We start from the raw sequence: 22,291 nt of genomic DNA on the forward strand, positions 1-22,291 counted from the left end.
AACAGAAGCCACCGCAACGAGAAGCCCGCGCACCGCAACGAAGAGTAGCTCCCGCTCGCCGCAACTAGAGAAAGCTCTCCCCAGCAACGAAGACCCGATGCAGCGAAAAATAAATAAATAAAATAAATAAATTTATTTTTTTAAAAAAGTCTCTCATTTGAGAGCATCCTAGAGAGCGGAACACAGTAAATAAATACCTGGTTACTTTTTCCTCTCCTCCTCAAGTATCGCTGCACACAGTTTTAAGTGGCGACTATACATTTTTTTAAGAATTAAAAAAAAAATTCCACCGCCACCCTTGTCTCTCTGGAAATGTTCAAAATGTAAAAATAAATAAATAAATAAGGCGTCATGGGGAATCTGCTTTGAAAGGTGAAAAAAATCACTGCTGTGCTACCCAAGAACCACTTACATGTTCTCCATCTCTGCCACCACCATCACCAGCACGCTGTCAGGAGGCACCAATGAATGTTCTTCTGACTCGGCACAGACCAGGCTAGTTAAGTCCTGTTAGGCCCTATCAACACCCGTCCACATTTTGAAATATCACCTACCCTGAAGGCACTCTAAAATTAGCCTCCTTACCCCTGAGATCTCTAAGCATCTGATATTACAGTACATTAGTAAGACCAAGTGGACATGTACTATTAAAATAAACATTTGCACAGAGAAGACCAAAGCAATTCAAAGCAAGGACACAGGACAGCCCTCAAGCTGGCTCAGAGCTACCTATCGTAGTGAAGTCATAAAGAGGCAACCAACATTTATGTGGAACAGCACAGGCCAGTATTTTCACTGAACAAATACAGTGTTCTTAGACAAAGCATTTTTGCCAGAACGATGCCAAACAAGAGGAACAATAATGACATCGTTCTTCGAAAATGCTTGAAGAAGTTCACACTGATTAAAAATTGTTCCCACACCACTGCAGGGAATATTTCTGCAAGGTGGGATAGTAAGTGCACTTCTCCAAGAGGACATGGCATCATTCTTGGGTGGTTTACAAATCCCTACTGAACGCACATGCAGATGTAGAGTGCTGCGGAGTCCATAGCCAGCCAGACCAGAGGCTCACAATCTGGAAAAGTCTACCTGTGAATGGACAACAGCAACGAGGACTACTCATCACATAAGACAGACACGGCACAAAACTAATCCAAACACAGAGTCTAAGACGAAGGACAAGACAATTCACACCTGGTAAAGCCCTCAGAGCAGACCTCTACCTCAGTTTCTCTATCCCTGAGGAAGAAAGACACTATCATTTTTCCAGTGCCCATTATGAACCAGAACCCCTATACACATAATACTTTTTTTTTTTTTTTTTTTTTTGCAGTACGCGGGCCTCTCACTGTTGTGGCCTCTCCCGTTGCGGAGCACAGGCTCCGGACGCGCAGGCTCAGCGGCCATGGCTCACGGGCCCAGCCGCTCCGCGGCATGTGGGATCTTCCCGGACCGGGGCACGAACCCGTGTCCCCTGCATCGGCAGTCAGACTCTCAACCACTGCGCCACCAGGGAAGCCCTACACATAATACTTTTTAGCCCTTATGTCAGTTCTACAGATTCATATTATTATCCCCATTTTATTGGGTAGGAAATCAAGGGAACAGAGAGGTTAAGTGACTTACTCAAGGTCACACAGCTAGGAAGGAACAGAGACAAATTTCATCCGGTGCTTGCGCAACACCCAAAGAGTGCTCCACCCACTACACACCATTTCCTTAAAGACCCAAGCACAAAGAACTGCATGCTCACACAGAAATTCTGAGAAATTCGCATTCCTGATTCTTCAGGAAAAGTAAATGCCTTCTCCCCAGCAAGAATATCCTGTCTGTCTGCCTAACTAGCTATGTAAAATATATTTACATACTTCTACATAAATACATACACATACCCCCATATACCCATATACCCATAGACACGGCAGCCGAGTTCCTAGTTGTTCAAACAGTTCAATGCAATGAAGTTCCGCCATGGTGTGCAGATTTTAATTGCGTTACTTTCCCATATAACTGCATGTCAGAAAGGGAAGGCTGCCAAGTGACAATCTGGCCCAGTGATTCACAGTGTCACACTGACATACCCACTTCTGATACAGGTTGTTTATACTTCCTAGAAATCATTGACTTCATTTAAGAGATAACAGTAAAGGATGTCCCCCAGCAGTGATATGTTCTTTTTCTCTTGGAATACACTAGCGGCAAATGTCAGGAATTTGGACAAGAAGGGGGATCCTATAAAGTTAAAAGTCCTCGCTCTGTACTCCTCAGACCTTAATGATCATGCTGATAAGGCAGCATCTTAAACACAGATGACTCTCTTTTTCATTTTAAGACTATGCCTTATAAAGTAAAGATCTATTCAAATGAATCACATTAAATCTACTGAACAGGTATCATGGGCTGAGAAAAAATCTAGCCAATTTTCAATTTTTTATGCTTCAAGATTCCCATGTGCTGACTTATTAATGTTTTTCAGATATATTTGACTCAAAAACTTGAAAATTTATTTTTCTGTAGACATCAATACGAGCCATTATAATATGTGTGTGGTCACAGACAAGATGATGTTGCCACCAACTTTTTTACTAAAATGGGGAAAAAGATGATGGGAAGTTGGCAAGAAGGGACAAAGGACCAGGAGGAATGTACTGGGAACATGGGAAATTCACCGTTGAGAAGCTGCTTCAGAGAAGATCGCTAACACTTACCTGTGCTGGGGTCAATTTTGTTAATTGTAGTTGACGTCTAGAAACGGGGTTATGAATATAATTATCATGAAGCAGCAATTGGGCAATCACAATCTAATTAAACCCACTGACTAGATTATCTTGTTTTTCCCTTAATAATCACATAACATTTAACACTTGCTCATTTCAGGACCTATGGGTGATGTTCACTCATTATTAACAAGCTACAGCCACTGGTCAGAGAAACACTGGGTGAGGGATTCACGTGGGTCAGCCAAGGGGTGGGGAGAAATTTCAGGGGCATCTGAAATCTGTTCAATCCCCCTTCACTGCTCAGCCTCCCAAAATTACTAATGAGAGGCAAAGCCACGGCAGAAGATGGAAAGAATGAGGAGAACTTCCACGCAAGCGTAAGGATACAATTCTGCTTTCTTAAATGGGTGCTATTTTATGTGATCTATATAATGTGCTTTTTCACATTTTAATGCAATCTATCTTGGGAGCGGTGATTTTCTTCTCAGGATAATAGAGGATTCCTCCACCAGGCCTAAATACATAAACTTTACATATTTACCTCCTCCGACATGCTCTAAAGCTCCGTCTCCTCCCTGGCTCTCATGTTGAGTGTGTTCTCAAATTCAATGTCCTGTTCCCAAGTGGACGTCACTGCACCCACAAAGAGACACTGACCCAATTCACCTTCACTTTCTGCAGTGCTCCCGAGGGTAGCCCGGGTAGACTTCTCTTCAAAAATTTAAGAAGATTGAAGGGGCTTCCCTGGTGGCGCAGTGGTTGGGAGCCCGCCTGCCGATATAGGGGGTGCGGGTTCGTGCCCCGGTCCGGGAGGATCCCACGTGCCGCGGAGCGGCTGGGCCCGTGAGCCATGGCCGCTGGGCCTGTGCTCCGCAACAGGAGAGGCCACAACAGTGAGGGGCCCGCGTACCACAAAAAAAATAAATAAATAAAAGAAGAAGAAAAAACATGTAAAGGACTGGTCTCTGAGACACGCTGGTCTGAGGGAGCATTTTAGATGGCTGGGCACTATAGCTCAGGCCAAAGACAGTCCCTGTGGCTCTAAAATGAGAAATTCCATGGGACTTTCCTGGTGGTCCAATGGTTAAAGACTCCGCACTCCCAATGCAGGGGACCAGGGTTCGATCCCCGGTCAGGGAACTAGATCCTGCATGCCACCACTAAAGATGCCGCAACTAAGACCTGGCAGAGGCAAATAAATAAATAAATATTAAAAAAAAAAAAAAGACTCCGTGCTGCCACTGCAGGGGGCATGGGTTTGATCCCTGGTTGGGGAACTAAGATCCCGCATGCCACAAGGTGTGGCCATAAATAAATAAATGAATAAAATTAGAAATTCCACCCACAGGACTGCACGCTTTGGTACAGTTCAATATTACTCTCTTCAATTATGTAGTTATTTTTTTCTGAGCCGTTTTCCCATTGAAGGACTTTATCTAAGAAAACAATGGTTCTTATAAGTTTGGTAGATAATGATACGGATGATGGGTAAAAGTGGGTGACTCTGTGACCTCCTCTAGGACGCTTTAGACACAGGACACACGCTTATCCTCCTACCCAGGTTTTGGGTATGAGTCTGTCTAGGGACAGATGATCACCTGAACAGACCACGGCAAAGTTAAGATTTTTATAAAACCACCACCAGTTGCTTCAAGGTTAAAGAGTCTACTCAGCAATTAACAGCAACCGCCTGTCCTACAGAAAAGCTACTGCCCTGGATATCTGAGGGATATCTGGACCTGCTCCACGGCCCTTAGTACAGCCTGTTACTCTATTAAGGGCATTTGTGGTCATACCTGAACAACAGCTTCCTTACTGTACTGTGATGTTTCAGGGAGGGGCAAATAAAACCAAAACATCCATCATGTCTCCATGATCTAAATAGAGCACATGGTGATCACTAAGGGCGTGGAAGATACTAGCACCCATGCTTTGAAGCGCATCTGCACTATTTTCCAACAACGACCCTTAAGACAGTGGACCTAATTTTCAAATATGTCTCTGTGGCTTTTGAAAACATTTCTCCTGTTTGCAGTAACCAGAGCCAGTACAGGGCACTCAGACTTTCAAAAGGGGCCCTAAGAAGAGAAAAAGTTAAGACACCTTCTCTACTTAAAAAAAAAAGTCATACAGCATTATCTTTCTGCTTGTAACAGGGAGGAGAGCCTTTTAAACAGCCACGTGTATAACTACGTTACACTACTGAACTTGATACAGTACAATTTCTTTTTTAATTTATTCTCTAAATTTCCCCCTACATGGTCTCTTGGGCTTTTCTTTTTTACCATCTCCTCTGTAACTCAGAAGAACAAAGAAAGGGCACTCTTTAGTTAAACACACTTTGTCAAGCTATTACAATAAGTTATATCTCTCATATCAACTAATATATTACAATTAATTTTCTATTAAGCTCAGAGTTCCTTCCAGAACACCAGGATAGACTCCTGGCATAAGCAACTGGAAGAGACAAACCATCCGAAACATAAGCTATTAGCAAACTAAGTAATAGCCAGGGCCAGTTCCCAGAAGCTGAGAGCCAGGAGGTGGTCCCCCCATGTGTGCATCCTGGCTCCCCCATTACACAGCTCCATGAAACTTGGGTAAATTACTTCCCCGACTTCAGCTTTCTCTACCGTAGGAAAAGTCCCTGGTTCATATTAAATGTTAAACAAATGTTACCTAGTATTAATATTAACTATGAGTCACTCCAAGAAGGGAAATAGCGTTCTGTTAACGGTTTATGTGATATTCCCACTCTATAGAGGAGTTGGCAGAATTTTTTGATGAAGCAATCATATTTAATCTCCTTATGGAAGGTCTTCTTACCCAACATCAGAAGGGACGATACTCAGTTGACAGCAGAAGAGGGGGAGAAGTTTTTTTTTTATTGAAGTATAGTTGATTTACAATGTTGTGTTAATTTCTGCTGTGCAGCGAAGCGACTCAGTTACATACATATTTACATTCTTTTTTATATTCTTTTCCATTATGGTTTATCCCAGGAAATTGGATATAGTTCCCTGTGCTATACAGTAGGACCTCATTGCTTATCCATTCTAAATGTAATAGTTTGCATCTACTAACCCCAAAGTCCCAGTCCATCCTTCCCCCAAGGGGGAGAAGTTCTTGTAGCTGAACTTTGACATTCAAATGAAAACGGTCTCTTCCACCCAGATCCCTTTGCCAGTTATCATTATGAAATACTAATTAACAGTCTTCAGTGAAGACCATTTAAGTTAGAAACCATTGAAGAGAAAAGATTCTGCATGATAAGTACTTGTTATTGAAATCTTTACATAATATCTAGCTGGTATCTATGTTTTGGCCATCTTCAGCCGATAACCCAGTGTTCAAATTTTACCCCACGTGTAGGACCCCCAGATCAGATCCAATCTGGGTTGGGTAATTGATGTGGGATTGCTGACTAACTGGTCACACAGAGGGATGATGTAATTACAGATTAGAATAGCTAAACGTTCTGGACCACGGTGGCCTTATTTTTGATTTTAAAATGCCAAGATTGGATTGACAGACCAGCCTGTGATGCACGGCTCCAGCAAATGGCTTAATTCCAAACTGGACACAGGTAGTCATCACGGTCTATGCCTTTCCCCTCCGAAGTAAGCACATCTTTGTTCCTCACTTCTTCTAACACCCAGGGCGCAGGTAGAGAAGCTCTATGGATAACCTTAGCAAGGACTATCACATGTTCTGCCCATTAATAATGCAACTACTTTCTGCTGTGCTCTATTCTCTACTTTGCTCCTTTTCCAGGAAAATCTCCACCTAACTCTACTTACTTAATCAGCTCCTGCAAGTTTCCATCTGCCCTTTGGCAGCAACGCCGTATTTGTAACCCCAAAGTCACATAAATTGTCTCCCAAGCCCAATTCTATGTTTTACAATAAGAACTGACCAAAGAATGTGGGTCTGAACACTGGTCTTCATATTTCACATGCAATAGGTACTAAATTACAAGGTCTTTTTTCACTTGCTTTATTGTTTTCTTAAAAGCAATGCCTTTCTTCCTGTAGGCTCTTCCCAGTGGACAGACCTCTTCTCTTCTGACTTGTCAATCATTCTCCTGCCTCTCTTCTCCTCTTCCTTCTCCCATCCGAGCAGTCTCTCCATCCCAGCAAATTTCCACCACGTAATTATGGCAATGCTTTAGCTTACTTTTCTGTTAGCTTAACAACCCTATTTTCTACTTGTGCTGAAAAATGCTACTGTTTGCTTTTCTGATGGGCTAATCCGTGTATCCAACTTCCCCTACCATGATAGCAGCTGGAGCACTGATTCACAGGTGCCTTCCAAAGCTTTTCATTAGCAATAGAAATGAGATGGTTTAGAAACCCATTTCTTAGTCTGCAGGTGAGTATTGGAACCTCTGTGTAGCAAACATCTTTCAATTATCCCACATTGTGCCCCTACACAATTATTTTCTGCCTAATAAGTACAATGGTATAGGCACATTTGTCCCGTTAAAAGGGAGAATGTTCCCTCCAAGGAGATCAGCACCCTGCCTTTCCCCCACCCTCTCTGGCTTTACCAGCTCAAGAGAAAAGCACTCAGCTGACATGAGCAAAACTGAAGGACAGTGACTCTCCCTTCTTAAATCTCAACAGGGAGGAGAAGAATTCCAAAATGTGAAGGCCTTCGCTCGTGTTGTGGTTCGACTGGCCAGACGAGGGCTTAGGGAGCGAACTGGCCTTCCCCAGCCAGGCTGTGTGGCAGCTAAGCTGCTCCACAAATCCTGGGCTTCAATACTTCTGACACAGTTGTCTCGCCGGGGCCTCGAGCTCCTTTTGTACTCAAACCAATCTGAATCCAAAGATAAGCCTTGCCTACTCATCTCGGACAAATGCTTAATTTCCTACTAAGTGATCCTAACACATTTTCATCAGGACCCACTGGTTGCCTGTGGAATTTTCCCCATCTCTCCTTGCATGGTCTTTGTGAAAAGTCTACTCGAAAGCCTGGCAAGTAACTTTCTGAATTAAGCAGTCTTCAAGGATTTATTTTTTGAACAAATAAGGACCTCCCCACCTTCCCTTCACCCTCTGGAGCAGGCTCTGCTCTCTCAATGAAGTTGGGGGTAAGCTGTGGACAGAGCCGGCAGAAGTGCTTTCTTAATATTCAGAAGCAACACGCAGTGAACTAAACAAGCAAACACATGAAAGCAAGGAAATCAATACCAAAATACCCATGACCTGGCACAAAAAGAAACCTTCCCTCCAAGAATAATGCAAGAAAAAAACCCTCTCCGGCTACGAATTAGGCAAGAAAGCTTTGAAGACACCAAGTCACGTGCTCACCAAAATTAAAAGACAATGCACTTGCAGGTGAACCATATGGGTAACCTCTCAGCCCACACTACTCCTCTGCCTCTTGTCCTTCCAAGCCCTGAAAAATCCAACTTGGTGTTGGAGCCACAAATCCCAAGACTACAAACCCTATGTATACACCAACTGATAAGGATAGGATCCCTTAGAAAGTAGATATATTTTACAATAGCATTTCTGAGCAGAAAATGTAAATTGCTCAGTGTGTGCAGTTCTCCAGATACAAAGTTCAAGGGGACAAAAGATTCAAAAGAGCTTCCTAATAAACTGTCAATGCAACCTAAATTCATAAAAATCCATTTTCCTTCACTTGCAAACTTCTCCTCCTAGGTTTTATAAATCCCAGAGACAGTTCCATTTAGGATTATCTTCTCTCCAATGCCCCCCCTATTTTTTTTTTTTTTTCCTTCCTCAGTACTGGCATGCAAACCATGCTGTTTTAACTTCTTTCCTGTTCTCCCAGTTCTTCTGGAACATTTTATTTTCGACAGTCAACTCATCTGGAGGAATGCCACACTGAGGTCCAACTGTTTATAGCGTTAACTGTGTTTCTGCCAGAAGTCCACATCCAGCCCTACCTTCTCCAGACTGCCTCCTGGATTAAGAATTTATGCTTTCGTTTGGAAGAAGCTTAGAAAATGTGGAAACTTCCAAACATCACTCTTCTTCTTTACAAAGTTACTCTCACTTGTCTAAGAGGAATCAGAAATGGAAACCTGTCATCACCCTTCTTCAAGTACTGTCCCATCCCTCTCTCATGGTTAAATGTTGCACGTGCTGTTCAAACGGCATTTTAAGGATGACTTCATGTCTACTGGGGCATGGGAAATAGCTAGCCATGGGTCTGCGAGAGAGAACTGGACCTCAAGAAGATACATAGAGGGCACATTTTTGGATGAGTCTGGAACACTGGGAAGCCACCAGTCATCGTTTTAGACTGGATTTCACTCTCTTGGCCATTCATCAGTATTACAAAATGGCATCTCTGCAAGAAGCCAACTGAAATCTGTACCAGGTTGCAAAACAGATCCTCGGAGTCCAATTGTGGGCACTCTGGTAAGTTGCAGTAGACCCAGACAAACTTCCAAAGAAGGGCATTTGAAAAGGACTCCCCAGCCCTGGATGACAGAACTACAGAGAGGAGGACAATTAGAAGAAAATCACAGCTACAGACCCAAGAGCTAAAAGTCCCATGAACAGAATTGGCCTCTGGCGCGTATCACTTCTATGAATGACCGTGCTCGGCCCCAGGCTCCCCAACATGCTACACTCAGCTACCAAAAATCAATACTCCTGCCCCACTAGCGTGGGATTTCAGGGTTTCTCAGACAGCCTTGCACTCTGGAGAGGAGAGTTGGTGTTTCACAAACCGCTACAATCATGGGCAGTAGGGCAGTGGAAAGGGCACTGGACTGGGAGCCAGCCGACCTAAGTTCTAGGCCTGGCTTTATTACAAATGAACTCTCTGACCTGTGCAAGTCACCTCACGTCTCTCTGCCAGTTTCCTCCTCAGTACAATGCAGGGGGAAGGGCAGATGTAAAGGAGATGATCTCTCTAAGGCACAAAAAAACTAGCTTCTCAATGAAAAGTTCTGAAAGGTGACTATCAGACACTTAATATTCATCATTTAGGGTGTTACCAAGTAGTCAATTTTTAAATGATTTTATGTTAATTTCTACTTGGGAAATAATATATTTGTCCATAACCCCCCAAATCTCAGCTTAATTCCAATGTTCCCCGGAGTTCTTTCATAATACAATCAATGCCTCTTTTCTTTTCCTCTCTTATTTTTTTAAGCAACCTTCCCCAAACTAAGACTTGTGCTATTAAAAGAGCTTAGAACTTCCCATTTCCTTGCTAGGGCTAAAATTAAACTGTCCATTCCTTAGGGCCCAACATAACATCTGCCAGATGTCTTGGCGTATCACACAAGAAGAGGAATTTTCTTCTAACATTATCTACTTTCCTCTCTGTTTGCTCATAATCAATTAATAGGTCACCAACACCCAGCTAATGTTTCCCTCAAAGCCACCAACTTCCTAAGTATGTGAACTTCAAAAGATGCTTGCTTTCACATACACACACACACACACACACACACACACTCTCTCTCTCTCACAGACACTTGTTTTTTCAGCTCACTAGATTTTAGTAATAGACACTGGAAATATTTCCCCCACTTCTTCTGAATTTCTTAGTTTCCATATACCAATATCCAATCATACACCCATGTCAGGTCCTTTCCAATCTTAGTTCATTATTTATATATTTCCTAATTTGTGAGTGTGGCATTCATTGTGAAATATCCTCTCTATTCCCCAGCCATCAACTTGAAACATTCAATGCAGCTTTGTCAGTGTTCTGTCCCATGAGGCAGTGAACTATAAGTCTGATAAAGGACATACCACAAAGAAGATAAGTAAGGTTACCTTAACCAAGAAACCTCAATACCAGGAAAGAATCCAAGATAGACTAGACCCTATTAAACTCCATCACACTGAAAACGGGACTCTTTCCCAAGGCAACTTTACCATTCTTTCAGGAAAACTGACCACAAGTACTTTAAAATCCATTAGTACAGTTGGATTTCTTTTTTCCCCTACTGTCTTCCAGAAGACTCATTAGAAAGAAAATTTTTTTAAAAAAATATATATATATATATACACACATATATATGCAAAATAATTATTTCATCTAAAAGTTGTCTCCAACTGCAAAGAGTAAGGAAAAAAACAAATCCTGGAGGAATGTGATCAATGAATTAGATGGACATAAATCTACTATGAGAAGGATTATGGAATCCGAAGACCACAAGAATGTTCTTTATGGCAGTGTGCATCACAGCTCACATATACTTCTCCAGAATGATTTCTCTCTGTGATATATTAGAACAAATTAGGTAAAAACTTGCCTAACGAGCCTCATCAACTTGACGTCTCAAAAACAAAAAGGATCTCTGAGCTTTGACATCAAATGAGAAGGTTCCATTGGACACTTTTTATTTCTCTCATAGTGGTTTATCCTAAATACTTGTCCCATTTCAAATGCATACATCTAGAAAAATGCAAGAAACCATGTCTTGAATATAATGGTACTTCTCATGTTGGTGAAGAGCATCAGAGATGGATGTGTCTCTTAGGTAACCAGTTAGAACACATTCTCAAACTCCAAAATGCCTCTTAGATACCTAATTTTTTCCCTCCAGAAAACCTCAGCTCTAAGGCTGAATATCTGGTTGCAAAGTAAAAACTATGAGTCAAAAAACCTGGTTGCTGGACTGGCAACGAGTGTGTCAGCTTTTTTCCCTACTGAAAGAAGTAATTAACCAGATTTCCTGGTATCAACATCAACAACAAAGACATCATGTAGGTTTGCTTCAAGATCAACTATAATGTACTTATGTTTACATAGACATATATGGTTAATTAGATGCAAAACTATCTGGTAATTACTTCCCCAAATAACTCTTTTTATCCCATTGCATTTGAACTTCCGAGTTTGAATATGTAGCAAATACGTACATGCATTAGTAATTTTAAATATAACACTGCTGACATTCTACTTAAGAGCAAAAGTAATGGTATCAAAGAGTAACATTCAATAAATGAATAATGAAAGGTATGATTCCAAGTAAGATTTTTTAAGTGCTCTTGGAAAGCCCTAGATTTTTAATAAAGAAGCAGAGCTCTGAAGAGAAGTATTTTTAAATGAGCATACACATCAAATGCAAATCTTGAAAACCATACATCTTCGTCTGCAAAAACAGGGTTTTACTTCATTGACCATGGACAATTATTAGCTAAAAAAAACATGTACTTCTCCTCTCCTTTCACACCCGTCAGAAGAACAATAACCCTCAATTAATGACACAACAGTTTGGTTTGAAAAATGTGATGTTGTCATATACAGCACTGAGCATTTACTGAATGACACTGCTCCCAGTTACTCCACAGAATATAATTACATCTGGAATCTAAAAACCACCTCAATCTGCACCAAAAATACTGTGGACATAAAGAACTTTACACACACACAAATCTGACACATAATGAGAAAGCAAAGCAAGAAAAAAGCTGGTATAAGTCGCTCACCAATGTGTTCCTTATTTCTGTTGAAGCTGGTACCTTGCTCTACTTCTCCTTAGTTGAAAACGAGGTCCAATCAGCCTCCTTACAATATATTATTAATTGGTTCTGAATCTCCTCCAAGTTTTCATTCCACTGTGGAGCCTTCCTCACCTATCTTCAAGAGTCCGTCTAAAATTCTTCCAACATCTTCCCTCATCCTCAAGATGGCTACCTTACCTAATGGAAAAGCAACATCTTCATGGTTGGCTTTTATAAATTCCTCAAGCATTTCAGGATTTAGTTCTTTACTTGGATCAATTACATACATTCTCTAGAACTAATCTGTGAAGAACTCCAATCAGTGTGTGTGTGGACTGGGTAGGTTTGGGTCCTTTCTTCAAATCATCCTCACAAAATGTCTTCCTCTAAGACTAATAAATTCCTCCCAATTAGAAAGGTGAAGCTACCTGGACAGAAGGTTTTCTCAACTGACATAATACTTTAAAATTTTGTTTCCATAGTGACATTGTTAAGAAGACATCTGATATTTCTGAAGACTTAACAATACTTGAGAACACAGAGAAAAACAGCAGAATGGAAGGGAAGAGGGAAAACAAAGGAGCTAAAAGAAGGCCTAATACACAAATGGAGCATCTTGAAAAGAAATGTAGACCTTCAAGAAACTGGTGTCAGCCAGTCTTAGAGTTCCTCTGAGATCTTGCAGGATTTGCTGTTGCTGCTGTTGTTTTGCAGAAATCAACCCCAACCAGACAATAAAGTCTTGCAATGCATCAAAACATGATGATAACCAAGCCCCAGAACTCCAAAAATCTCAGCTCAGGGCCACCACCATCTTCACAATGAGGAAATCACATTTCCTGGCGACTTGCAGGAGACCTGGAGCAGCTTAAAGTTGTGTGAAGACCTCAGTGGAAAAATGTTTAAGGTTTTCCTTGCCTTTCCCGAAGGAGGTCAAAACCCTCAGGTCCACTCAAAAGGAGAGAAAAAAAAATTCCAAAAGTTTACTTTAAATTGGCAACAAACGCCTCCATAACTTGTGAAAGCACTCCTTAGGTGGGAGGAAAATGCGAGCAGCCCTTCCAAGCCCCTCATTTCCTTGCATAATGAACAGATAGTGAGGAGCCACCACAAGATTCACCCCCTGGAAAGGGAGAAGGAGAAGGCTGGCAGGCCTCCTCCTCCAGCCATCACCCACAGAGCTTCAAAATGGAGACATCCATAATTTTATAAACACTTCTCAGCTTTGTCTCCTGGAAACCCGCTCTCCTCCATTTTCTGGTGGAGTTACAACATGACACGGGCTTACCTGACTCAGTTCCCAGCTCTCAACCAAACTAGTTACTTCCTCAAAAATCCTGCAAGCCACCTCCAGAAACAAAACCAAAGCAAACCAAACAGCCAACACAGACACTCAGACACAGCCCCCCGGGAGCCCTGGGAGAAAGCCCCAACTGGTTGGTCTTTTCCCATCCCAGACGCGTGCTTAAAAATGAAACTTTTTTTTTTTTTCAGTAGGGGAGGAATATAAAAGGAACTCCAGGCAGCCTCCCTCCCTCTCTGTAGGTTAGAAGCTACAATGAAAAGAAAATGAGGGTTCCTCCAGGAATGGTGAAAAGCCTGGAGAATGAACGTGAGAAGAAGCTTTGTGTTTTGGAGTCTGGACTGGAACCAAAGCAGACAGCTTGCAAATGGAGGACAGGGAGATAAAGAAAGGGAAAGAGAGGGGCTGCTCCTCTGGTGGGCGGCTGCGGCTTCCCCTCGCGCCTGGAAGGAGGACAGACCCCTGGGAACTGCACCAGGAGTCAGGCGACCCCCAGGCCCCTGCTTGGGGTCTTTTCTCCCGTCCTCCGAGGAGAGCCAAGCGTGTGTAATGGCTTCTCCTCTCCAGAAACCGTTGTCCTCCTCCACCAGACGCTTCTGAACCCCCAGCCTGGAGACAGCTCCTAGCTGCTCCTGAACCTGCGCCCCCCAGCCGGCCGGCGCCCCCCGCTCCTCGCCTATCTGCTCACCGGCAGCACCGGCAGCCGCCGCCGCCGCCCCCCGACACATCCCGACCCCGCATCCCAACTTCGGGGAGAGAAGAGAGCGAGCCAAATACCTGAGGAAGAGGGGGGTGCCAATCCGCACGGCTTTGCCATCGGGCTGGGGACAAGCAGACAGAGAGGGGGAAAGGAAGGAGAGGGACAGAGAAAGAAAGAGGTCAACCCGCTCAGGTCGGGGCGGCCGGGAGCGCTCCCTCCTCTGCCCCTTGCTCTTTCCCTCTGGCTCTCGGCTCAGGTCTCCCCGACTCCCGCCCTCCGCCCCCCTCTCTGTCCCTTACTCCTGTGCCCACACCAGGAGCATCCGTCCTAAGGCTCCAGCTCTCTCCTCACTCATCTTTTATTTTCTCTTCTCTCCATAGAACTACACGAAATTAATTAAGCCACAGCGCTCCGCTCCCCCCCGGTAGAAGGAGCAGCCAGCAGGAAAAGCACAGCCACCTCCACCGCCACCGCCACCACCACCTTCTCCTCCTCTTCCTCCCTCGCTTCTCCTCCTCCTCCTCTTCCTCCTCCCCCTCCAGCTCTCTCTCCCTCCTCCTCCTCCTTCCCCCCCCTCCTCTTCTCTCTCGCTTCTTCTCTTCCAACAGCCAGTCCATGCAGGGGACTTCCTCTCCTCCCCGCTCCACCAACCCTCCTTGGCCGAATGAATGAGCGCGTTTGTGCCTCCACCACCCCGTGCTCTCCTCCCCGCAGCACTCGGACCACCCCGAGGTGCTGGTTAATTGCAGTAACTTACTGAAGAAGCGTCCCGGCGCCGGGAGGTGTTTCGGGTTCTCCAGCCCCACCGCCTCCTTATCCTTTTTCTCTTTCTCCTCTTCCTGCTCGGGTTATTGTTGTGGAAGTTGTTTGGGAGTCTCATGTGCTTCTGCCGGGTCTCAGCAATGGAGGATCGCCATCTTCCCTGCCTTCCTCGGCTCTTCAGACTCGCTGCAGCTGCAGATGACCTGAGATATCCGTCTCTCTCCCTCTCCCTCTCTCTCCCTCCCTCCCTCTCCCTCTCACTCTCTCCCTCTCTCTCTCTCCTCTTCTCTCTCCTCTCCCTTTCCCTCGCGCGCTCTCTCTCTCTCCCTCTCCCTCCCTCTGTGTCTCTCTCTGAATAATGAGCAACCAGAGGGAGAGAGAAAGCAAGACAGAAAGAGAGAAGGCAGACAATCTTCTCCTGCCACACAAAACGCCGGAGCACCAGGGGGTGCGCGAAGCCTTTCTAATAACAACAACAACGCGCAGGAGAGAGAAAGAAAAAAAGAAAGAAAGAAAGAAAGAAAGAAATGAGGAAAGGGCTGGAGGGGGGGGGAAAGGAAGAATTATCCAAGAGCTGAGAAGAGCAGGAGAAGGTGGAGGAGATGCTGAGGCTGCGGTTGCTGTCCCCCCCCGCCCGCCCCCCCCCCGCGCTGAACCCCAGAAGGAGGCAAGGTGGTTGCAAAGTTAAGGCTGGGACATTGTCTTTGTCACTCAGAGCAACACAGAGCCAGGCCAGTGAGACGCGAGAGGAGGCGGTGGCGGAGGACGAGGTGGTGGTGGAGGAGGAGGAGGAAGAGGAGGAGAAGGAGGCAAAGGAGGAGGAGAAGGGGAAGAGGCAGATGAGATGAATAAAGACCTGCGGAGAAGGCGGTGCGAGGAGCGCGGCGGCCGGGCTGAGGCGTGCGCGCTCGCGTCCCGGAGGCGCCCGGCCGCCCCGGCCGGCAGAGGAAGCCCCCAGTGAGGACCCTGCCCGGTCGCTCATAGCGCTCCCACCATCAGCCCTGCCCGAGGCGCCGAGCCCCGGCCCCAGAGAGTCCCTCACACGCATCCATCTAGAGGCCAATCTTTGCAAAGAACACACATTGGGAACTAGAGGTTGCAAGTCTAAACCCAGATCAACCACGTGGGGCTTTTTAATCCCTTTCCAGCTTGCGGTGTATCTCCAGTGAAAAGCTCAAATTGTCCATTACTGACACGTATTTTGAAGTCTTCTCCTCCGAAATAAAGGCTCGTTGTGCATTTTATTTCTTTTCTGATATGGTAAGGGAAGGTTGAGGGAGGAAAGAACCCATCATTCTGAGCCTCGGAACCACCACTTTCTTTTCCTAACTTGTGAAGTGTTTTGACGGCGCACCAAAACGGGGGGGGGGAAAAAAAGCCTACTTAAATAACTTTACACTCTCCAGCCCCGCGTTGCTTGCACTTTCTGGCTGATCATCCAAAAGCTCGGAAAGTAACAATCAGAGCTCCTAATGATAAGGTGTCATGGTGTTGAAGACAAGAGAGCCAAGATGAAGCTTTCACACCTTGAATTTTTATTTAATTTCCCACAAATCGTTCTGAACTGTTTATTTTGCAAAGGAGTGGGTTTACCCTCCTCTCTCACTAGGTCTAATGTCTCCTAAGGCTTTAATCTGATGGTGGGGAGGGGGCGGGGGGTGGTGCCTACAGTATAAAAAAATCAATATAGCAAGTCAGAAGCAATTGAAGTTCAAGGGCATGGGCTGCTTGTACCATTTCTATTTCTCGCATCCTCGAGCTGGACATCAACAGCCTCGGGAGAGAGAAACACGCAGCGCGCGGGGCAGAGACCTTAATTAAAGTTTCTTTTGTCCGCGTCTGAATTGGGGGATGTTGCTGGATTCCTTTGCATTGGGGAGCGCGCATCCGGTGGAGAAGGCGCGGTGGGGAGGATCCAGGGCAAGACTGTCCTCTGTAATACTCACTACCTCCCCCGCAAACCCAACAACAGTCCGGGAAGATATCCCTGTAAACCCACACAATGAAGGGGAGGAGGAGACGCGCGCGGAGTTGGTTCCCACCAGACAGCGGGGTTTTATAAACAGATCGGAATCCTTTTCCAAGCTTTTCCCCAATCGTTTATTCCGGGGCAGAATCTCTCACCCAGAGACACGATTTCACCCCCTTCCAGTCAACACTTCCTGCCCTTTTCTCCTCCCACTCACATTGAAAAGCTTGGGAGCCCTAAAAGGGTGTTGATGGCGGGGGTGATAAATAAATAAATAAATGACACTCTACGCGTGCGGTGGAGGAGAAAGGAGGGGGAGGGAGAGGCAAAGCGAGGAGAGGGAAGAGAAAAAGTAGGGAGAGGAGAACCAAGAGGAGAAAGCTCAGAGGCGAAAGGGAAACAGTAGTCAAAGCAAGAAGAGAAAGAAGAAAGGAGAGAGAAGGACGGTAAGGCTGTTCAGGACTGAAATGACCCTGGTTTTGAACAGACTTGGGAGGACTCCCAGTCCAGGTGCCTGGAAGGACTTGGGGATAGTCCTTCTGCCCCGAGCTCCTCCCCCACCCCACCCCCGGGACCCCAGGGGTGTCTGAGCCCTGGCCACCGCTCCCCCATAAATTCCTCGTGGCACCGAGAGGAAGCACGCCAGGTCTCCGCCGTCCCTTCACTGCCCCGGCTGATAATTTACCTCTTTGTCTTTAATAAAAAGCTGACTTTTTCTGTCAAGCTCTGCACCGGGAAAGTAACAATCGTATTTCAGGTTGAAAGCTTCTATTACTGCTGGGTTTTGGAGGCTGTGATAAAATCTTCATCGACGTGAAGGTTCCTTCTGGTTGGCTTGGGTCGGAAGTCCTAAGATGGGGGCCGCCCTTCCCCGGGGGCAGGGGGGCAGGGGCGCGGGGAACCCGGCGGTGCGGAGGGAGGAGGAAGCGACGAGGTCAGAGGAAACCCAAGACTCCTGGGGCACCAAAGGGCTTCCCGCAGTCGGGGAATGAGCCCTGGGGAGGAGCCTTTCGCGAGAACGTGAGCGCGCCCCAACACGCCTCAGACCTCATAAACCCACTTGGCAAAGACCGGGGAAGCGGCTGGCGGACCGACTGCGGTGAACTCAAGAAATTAACCTTGCGCTGCAATTAAACGGGCTGCCGCCCTTTCAGACTCACCTCGAGCGACCGTGATAGCTCCCGAACCGGCCGCGGGGGGACCTGGCTCCTCCCTCCCGTCCCAGGAGAAGAGGACAAAAAGGGGAGATGGACTTGGAGATGGCCCCGCCCTTCAAACGCTCCAATCCTTGGAAACTAAACCTCCTCTCCAAGCCTCCACGTCTAGAAGGGACAAAGGCAGCGAGGAGATCCAGAGACCGATGGGGGAGATAGGTGGCTTTCGGGCTTCTCAAGTGGGTGCTTTGGGCGAAAGGTACAATGGCCGAGTTTCCATTCCAAATACAGGATAGTCTTTAGAAGACCATCTTCTGGTTTAGAAGCAAATTGACTTACCAAAGCCGTGAAGCAAACTACTGCAAAACTCCCGCATTGCCCTGCTTTTTGAATGTGGAGGGCTAAAATTTCAGTTAACGATGCCATACACAAATTTTTCGACTTTTTTTGAAGTCACACGTGTCTTAACTATCCATCTAAGATAATTGAAAGAAATTAACATGAAAGAAATAAACATGGTGGGGGAGTGGGCTTTTTGTTTGCCTGCTTTTTTTTATAGAGGGTAGCTTTCTTTCAAATGATAAGAAGGCATTTGGATAAATAAAAGCTAGGTCACTCAAGGAAAGTGTGTGGCTGAAGGTTTTAGTGAAAACCTTGACAAACTTGGCGCTTAAGTAACTGTAATTATGCTTTGCCATTAGCGGACCATTAAGATATACAGGAGAAAGTTCACACCTCCTGCTGTTTCATTCCCTAAGAATATTCACAAAGATAATACAAGCCTCGTTGGGTTATCTTCTCCACCAGGAGGGTTAATTTCTAAAAATTTTAATTAAAATGGAAAAGCTTAGGTTTTGTACACAGGCAACAATGTGAGGCAAGTCTCGTGGGGACACATTGGCTTTGTGAAATTTGCCTTTTGTTACTGTACCCTATGCCATTATTCCCCTGGAGTCATATGGGATTTCAAGACTTTGTTAATGTTCCAGGAAGTATGAGTACGTGGGAAGTCTGGACTTTCTTCTCCCTTATCATGGGTGACTGGCATACAGACTCCTCATAAAGGGAAATTATGGCTCATCAAAAGAGTGACTTTATGAGCATTAATAGAATAATAAATCTTGCAATTTTAGTTCAAGAAACAGTGGAGTCCTATAATCAGAGTGACCCATGCAAATATGATCCACTTTCTTGCCCAACTCTAGCAGGATAGGGATAGTCTATAAATCATTTTGGTTTTTAAAGGTTAGGAAAGGAAAGTGCCCAGACCTCTCAAAAGTGTTTATGGGGGGAAAGAGGACTTCTTTCCCCTACAGGAAGGAATCATGGAAAGAAGGAAGAGTTGGTCCAGAGGCTACATTAAAAAGATAGAATTTCAACTGAAACAAGAGTGAATAGATGTTTTAATGTCATGGTTTCAATATTTACATTATATCATATAAAAAAGGAAAAGTCCTGCTTCCTGAAAACTATGCAAAAAAAATTTCCAGTTTATAATCCCACTTTCTAAATTCCAGTTGGAAAACTGTTCAGGCTGATGATTTTAGCAAAACAAGGAGTAGATGAATAGAGAGTATGGCTTTTTCAGAAGTCTTAATTATTCCGGCTTTAAACATTTGACCACACACCTCTTGAACTTGGTGGTATTTTCCTTCCCATGTAAAACTAATTTCCCATGCCATCCAATATAGTCTTTTTACTATTTGAGTTATTTTCAATGGGCTATTTATTTTGAATTTTTGAGATCTTTTACTGTTGTTGGAAATGACTAGCCCTTGAAAAGTTTTTTTTTAAGACTTCAAATTGGATAATTATGGACTCTCCAGATATCAAAAAAGTGAAGTCACTAACACACCTTCTTTCTGATCCCTTACCGAAAAATCAGTATATTTTCATAAACCCAAACCTAAACATATGTAACTAGTTGACTAGTGTCCACGCCTAGGGAGAAGTGACTGAAAGAAGACAAACGTGGATAATTCATGATTCTGAACAGCTCTCAAAGGAAGAGAAATTGCGATAACTTATATTAAACTTCCCCTGTGTGAATCTTTCTGTGCATACCTTTGGGTACCAAAGAAGATGTTTCAATAGCAATGTTCTAAAAAAAAAATTTTTTTAAGTCTTTTGCCCATAGGTAGAAGTTAAATTTACAGTTCTATCAAACTAGTTACTGTAATAATGGACCATTCATGTGGAATGTCCATTAACCATTGAATATTTGTTTAGCATCTACAATATGCCATACTCAGCTGAATACCAGGGATACAAAGATGAATAAGAGAAGATGAGTCAAAGTCTAAATGCCTGATCTACTTCAGGAACCACTAGCTTTAAAATGCCATTATTTGGATTTATATAGAACTTTAGATTTTTACTCACTCAAAAGCAATACAGGACTTTGGCCAATAAGGAGGCTATGATTAATCTGAACATTTTTGTTCATACCACAGAGTTAGTAGGAAGTAATATTGTGTTAAAATAATTTAAAGCCAGTGTCTTGCCTTAACTCATAATTTAACATGAAATTCTAACTAGAGAAGATCTTTTTAGGAAGAAAGAGCTGTGTTAGATCAGCTATGATTAGATTAACCAAAATTCATAAGAAAGACTCAACTGAAGGATTGTCTATTTTTTGAGGTATCCCGTCTAGCAGACAGACCAGTATTTCCAGATTCCTACTACTTGCATTCAAACTGAAGCCCAGAGAAGGGATGTGACCTAGTCAGGAACACAGAGCTGGTCAAAGGCAGTCAGCTCTACAAGCTATGCTTCCATGCAGTTTCCTAAAGTTATTATCATTCTGATATCACCTTCAAGATTTCTTTTTTTTTTTTTTGACATGCTTCCATACTACTTGTACTGTTATTTACTTAAAATATATTATTTCTAAATGAACTTAAAAAAAATCTTAGCTCCATCAAAAGTAATATGACTAATGAAATCACAAGTCCGATGGGCTATTAATATATAAAATTATAATACACATCAAAATAAATATATTATTAAAATTAGAATAAACAAAAAAGATTTTGGATTAAAAAACTAGTCTGATATTATACATGCCAAACTCTTAATGGTAAGGAGTGAGAAAGGTGAAAAAGAAAGTTTGAGTTATTTTTTTGTGTACAAACAGGAATCACTTTTATAATTTAAAAACTAAGAAAAAATTGTATGGTCTAGTGGTGGCTAGCACAGCCCCAAAGTAAGCCTTTTCATTATATATACTTAGCGGAATTAAACATTAGCACAAGCCTTTTAAGTACGATTTAACAATATATATTTAAAGTCTTAAAATGTTCACACTTTTTGTTCCCTTAATTCCTCCTCTTAGAATCTACCCTAAGGAAACAGTCAAAAATGGTAGAAAAGATTTACACAAAAAAATGGTAGAGGTAAAGTAAACAATTGAAAATAACTTGTGATTAGGAGAAGAGGAATGGTTAGTCAATAATAAATCTCCACTATGACATATCAGGCAGCTTAAAATTATTGACAAAGATTTTTTGTAATTAAATAGAAAAATGGCCTCATGCTAGGTAAAAGACCTAGACATAAAGTTATGATCACTGATTATTTTTTCATAATGCACACACTCAGAAATCACTTTCAAAGGAAATATACCAGCGTGTCAATAGTAAATTGACTTATTAAAATTTTAGGAAATGTAGAACTTATAAGTGATCTATATAAGTTATATAATATATAAACCACGTATATACACATATGTGTGTGCATATACATATATACACACACGATGGAGTTGACTGCTTTGTTTGAACTGAACTGTCAAATATTTGTTTTAGTATTTCAAAACATTTTAACGTTAAATGATAGAACCCACTTTTATGTGTCTGGTAATTATAAATATGTCTTGAAGATCTTATTAATATTGCTAATAAAACTGTGTCACAGTATCTGTTTTTCACAGATAATTTAATTTGCTTTTTACAGGGACAACAGGAAGATTTGAGTGAGTATTTTGAGTACATTTTGTATACAAAAGGAAATTTAGGGCCAAAGAGATTGAATGATTTAACCTAAGGTCTTCTGACACTAATAGTGTAAAGAAGACTAAAGTCCAGTTCTCCCAATTTTTACTGTTATGTTTTGAAATCTAGAATTCCATACAATCTCAAAAATATTGCCAAATACTACCAAAGGAAATTTTCTTTTGGCCTATATGAAAAAAGGTTATCTTCATCAAATATGTGAATGAAAGCTCTGATAC

The 22,291-nt window shown here is 43.3% G+C and overlaps 2 protein-coding genes across 9 annotated transcripts in view; one reads left to right on the forward strand and one right to left on the reverse strand.

The window, feature by feature from the left end:
• ZNF462 (zinc finger protein 462) overlaps window positions 1-18,119 on the reverse strand; it is a 145,254-nt gene extending 127,135 nt beyond the window's left edge. For 3 of the 8 annotated variants that reach the window (XM_030859115.2, XM_030859112.2, XM_030859103.2), the window contains exon 1: window positions 14,933-15,162. The gene's annotated coding sequence lies outside the window, so the exon portion shown is untranslated. Of the gene's footprint in view, window positions 1-12,157; window positions 12,371-14,252; window positions 14,613-14,634; window positions 14,715-14,932; window positions 15,163-18,066 lie in introns of those variants that run through there. The other 5 variants (XM_030859108.2, XM_060300665.1, XM_060300664.1 and 2 more) reach the window with 5 other exon arrangements.
• Window positions 15,782-18,356, forward strand: LOC115854675 (uncharacterized). The gene is given in 4 exon segments (XM_030859174.2): window positions 15,782-15,878; window positions 17,788-17,892; window positions 17,895-18,025; window positions 18,027-18,356. Coding segments are annotated over 4 exon segments (663 nt in total).
• Window positions 18,357-22,291: the final 3,935 nt, after the last annotated feature.

The sequence above is a fragment of the Globicephala melas genome, chromosome 6 (assembly GCF_963455315.2).
Source record: "Globicephala melas chromosome 6, mGloMel1.2, whole genome shotgun sequence".
In the NCBI taxonomy this organism is placed as follows: Eukaryota; Metazoa; Chordata; class Mammalia; order Artiodactyla; family Delphinidae; genus Globicephala; species Globicephala melas.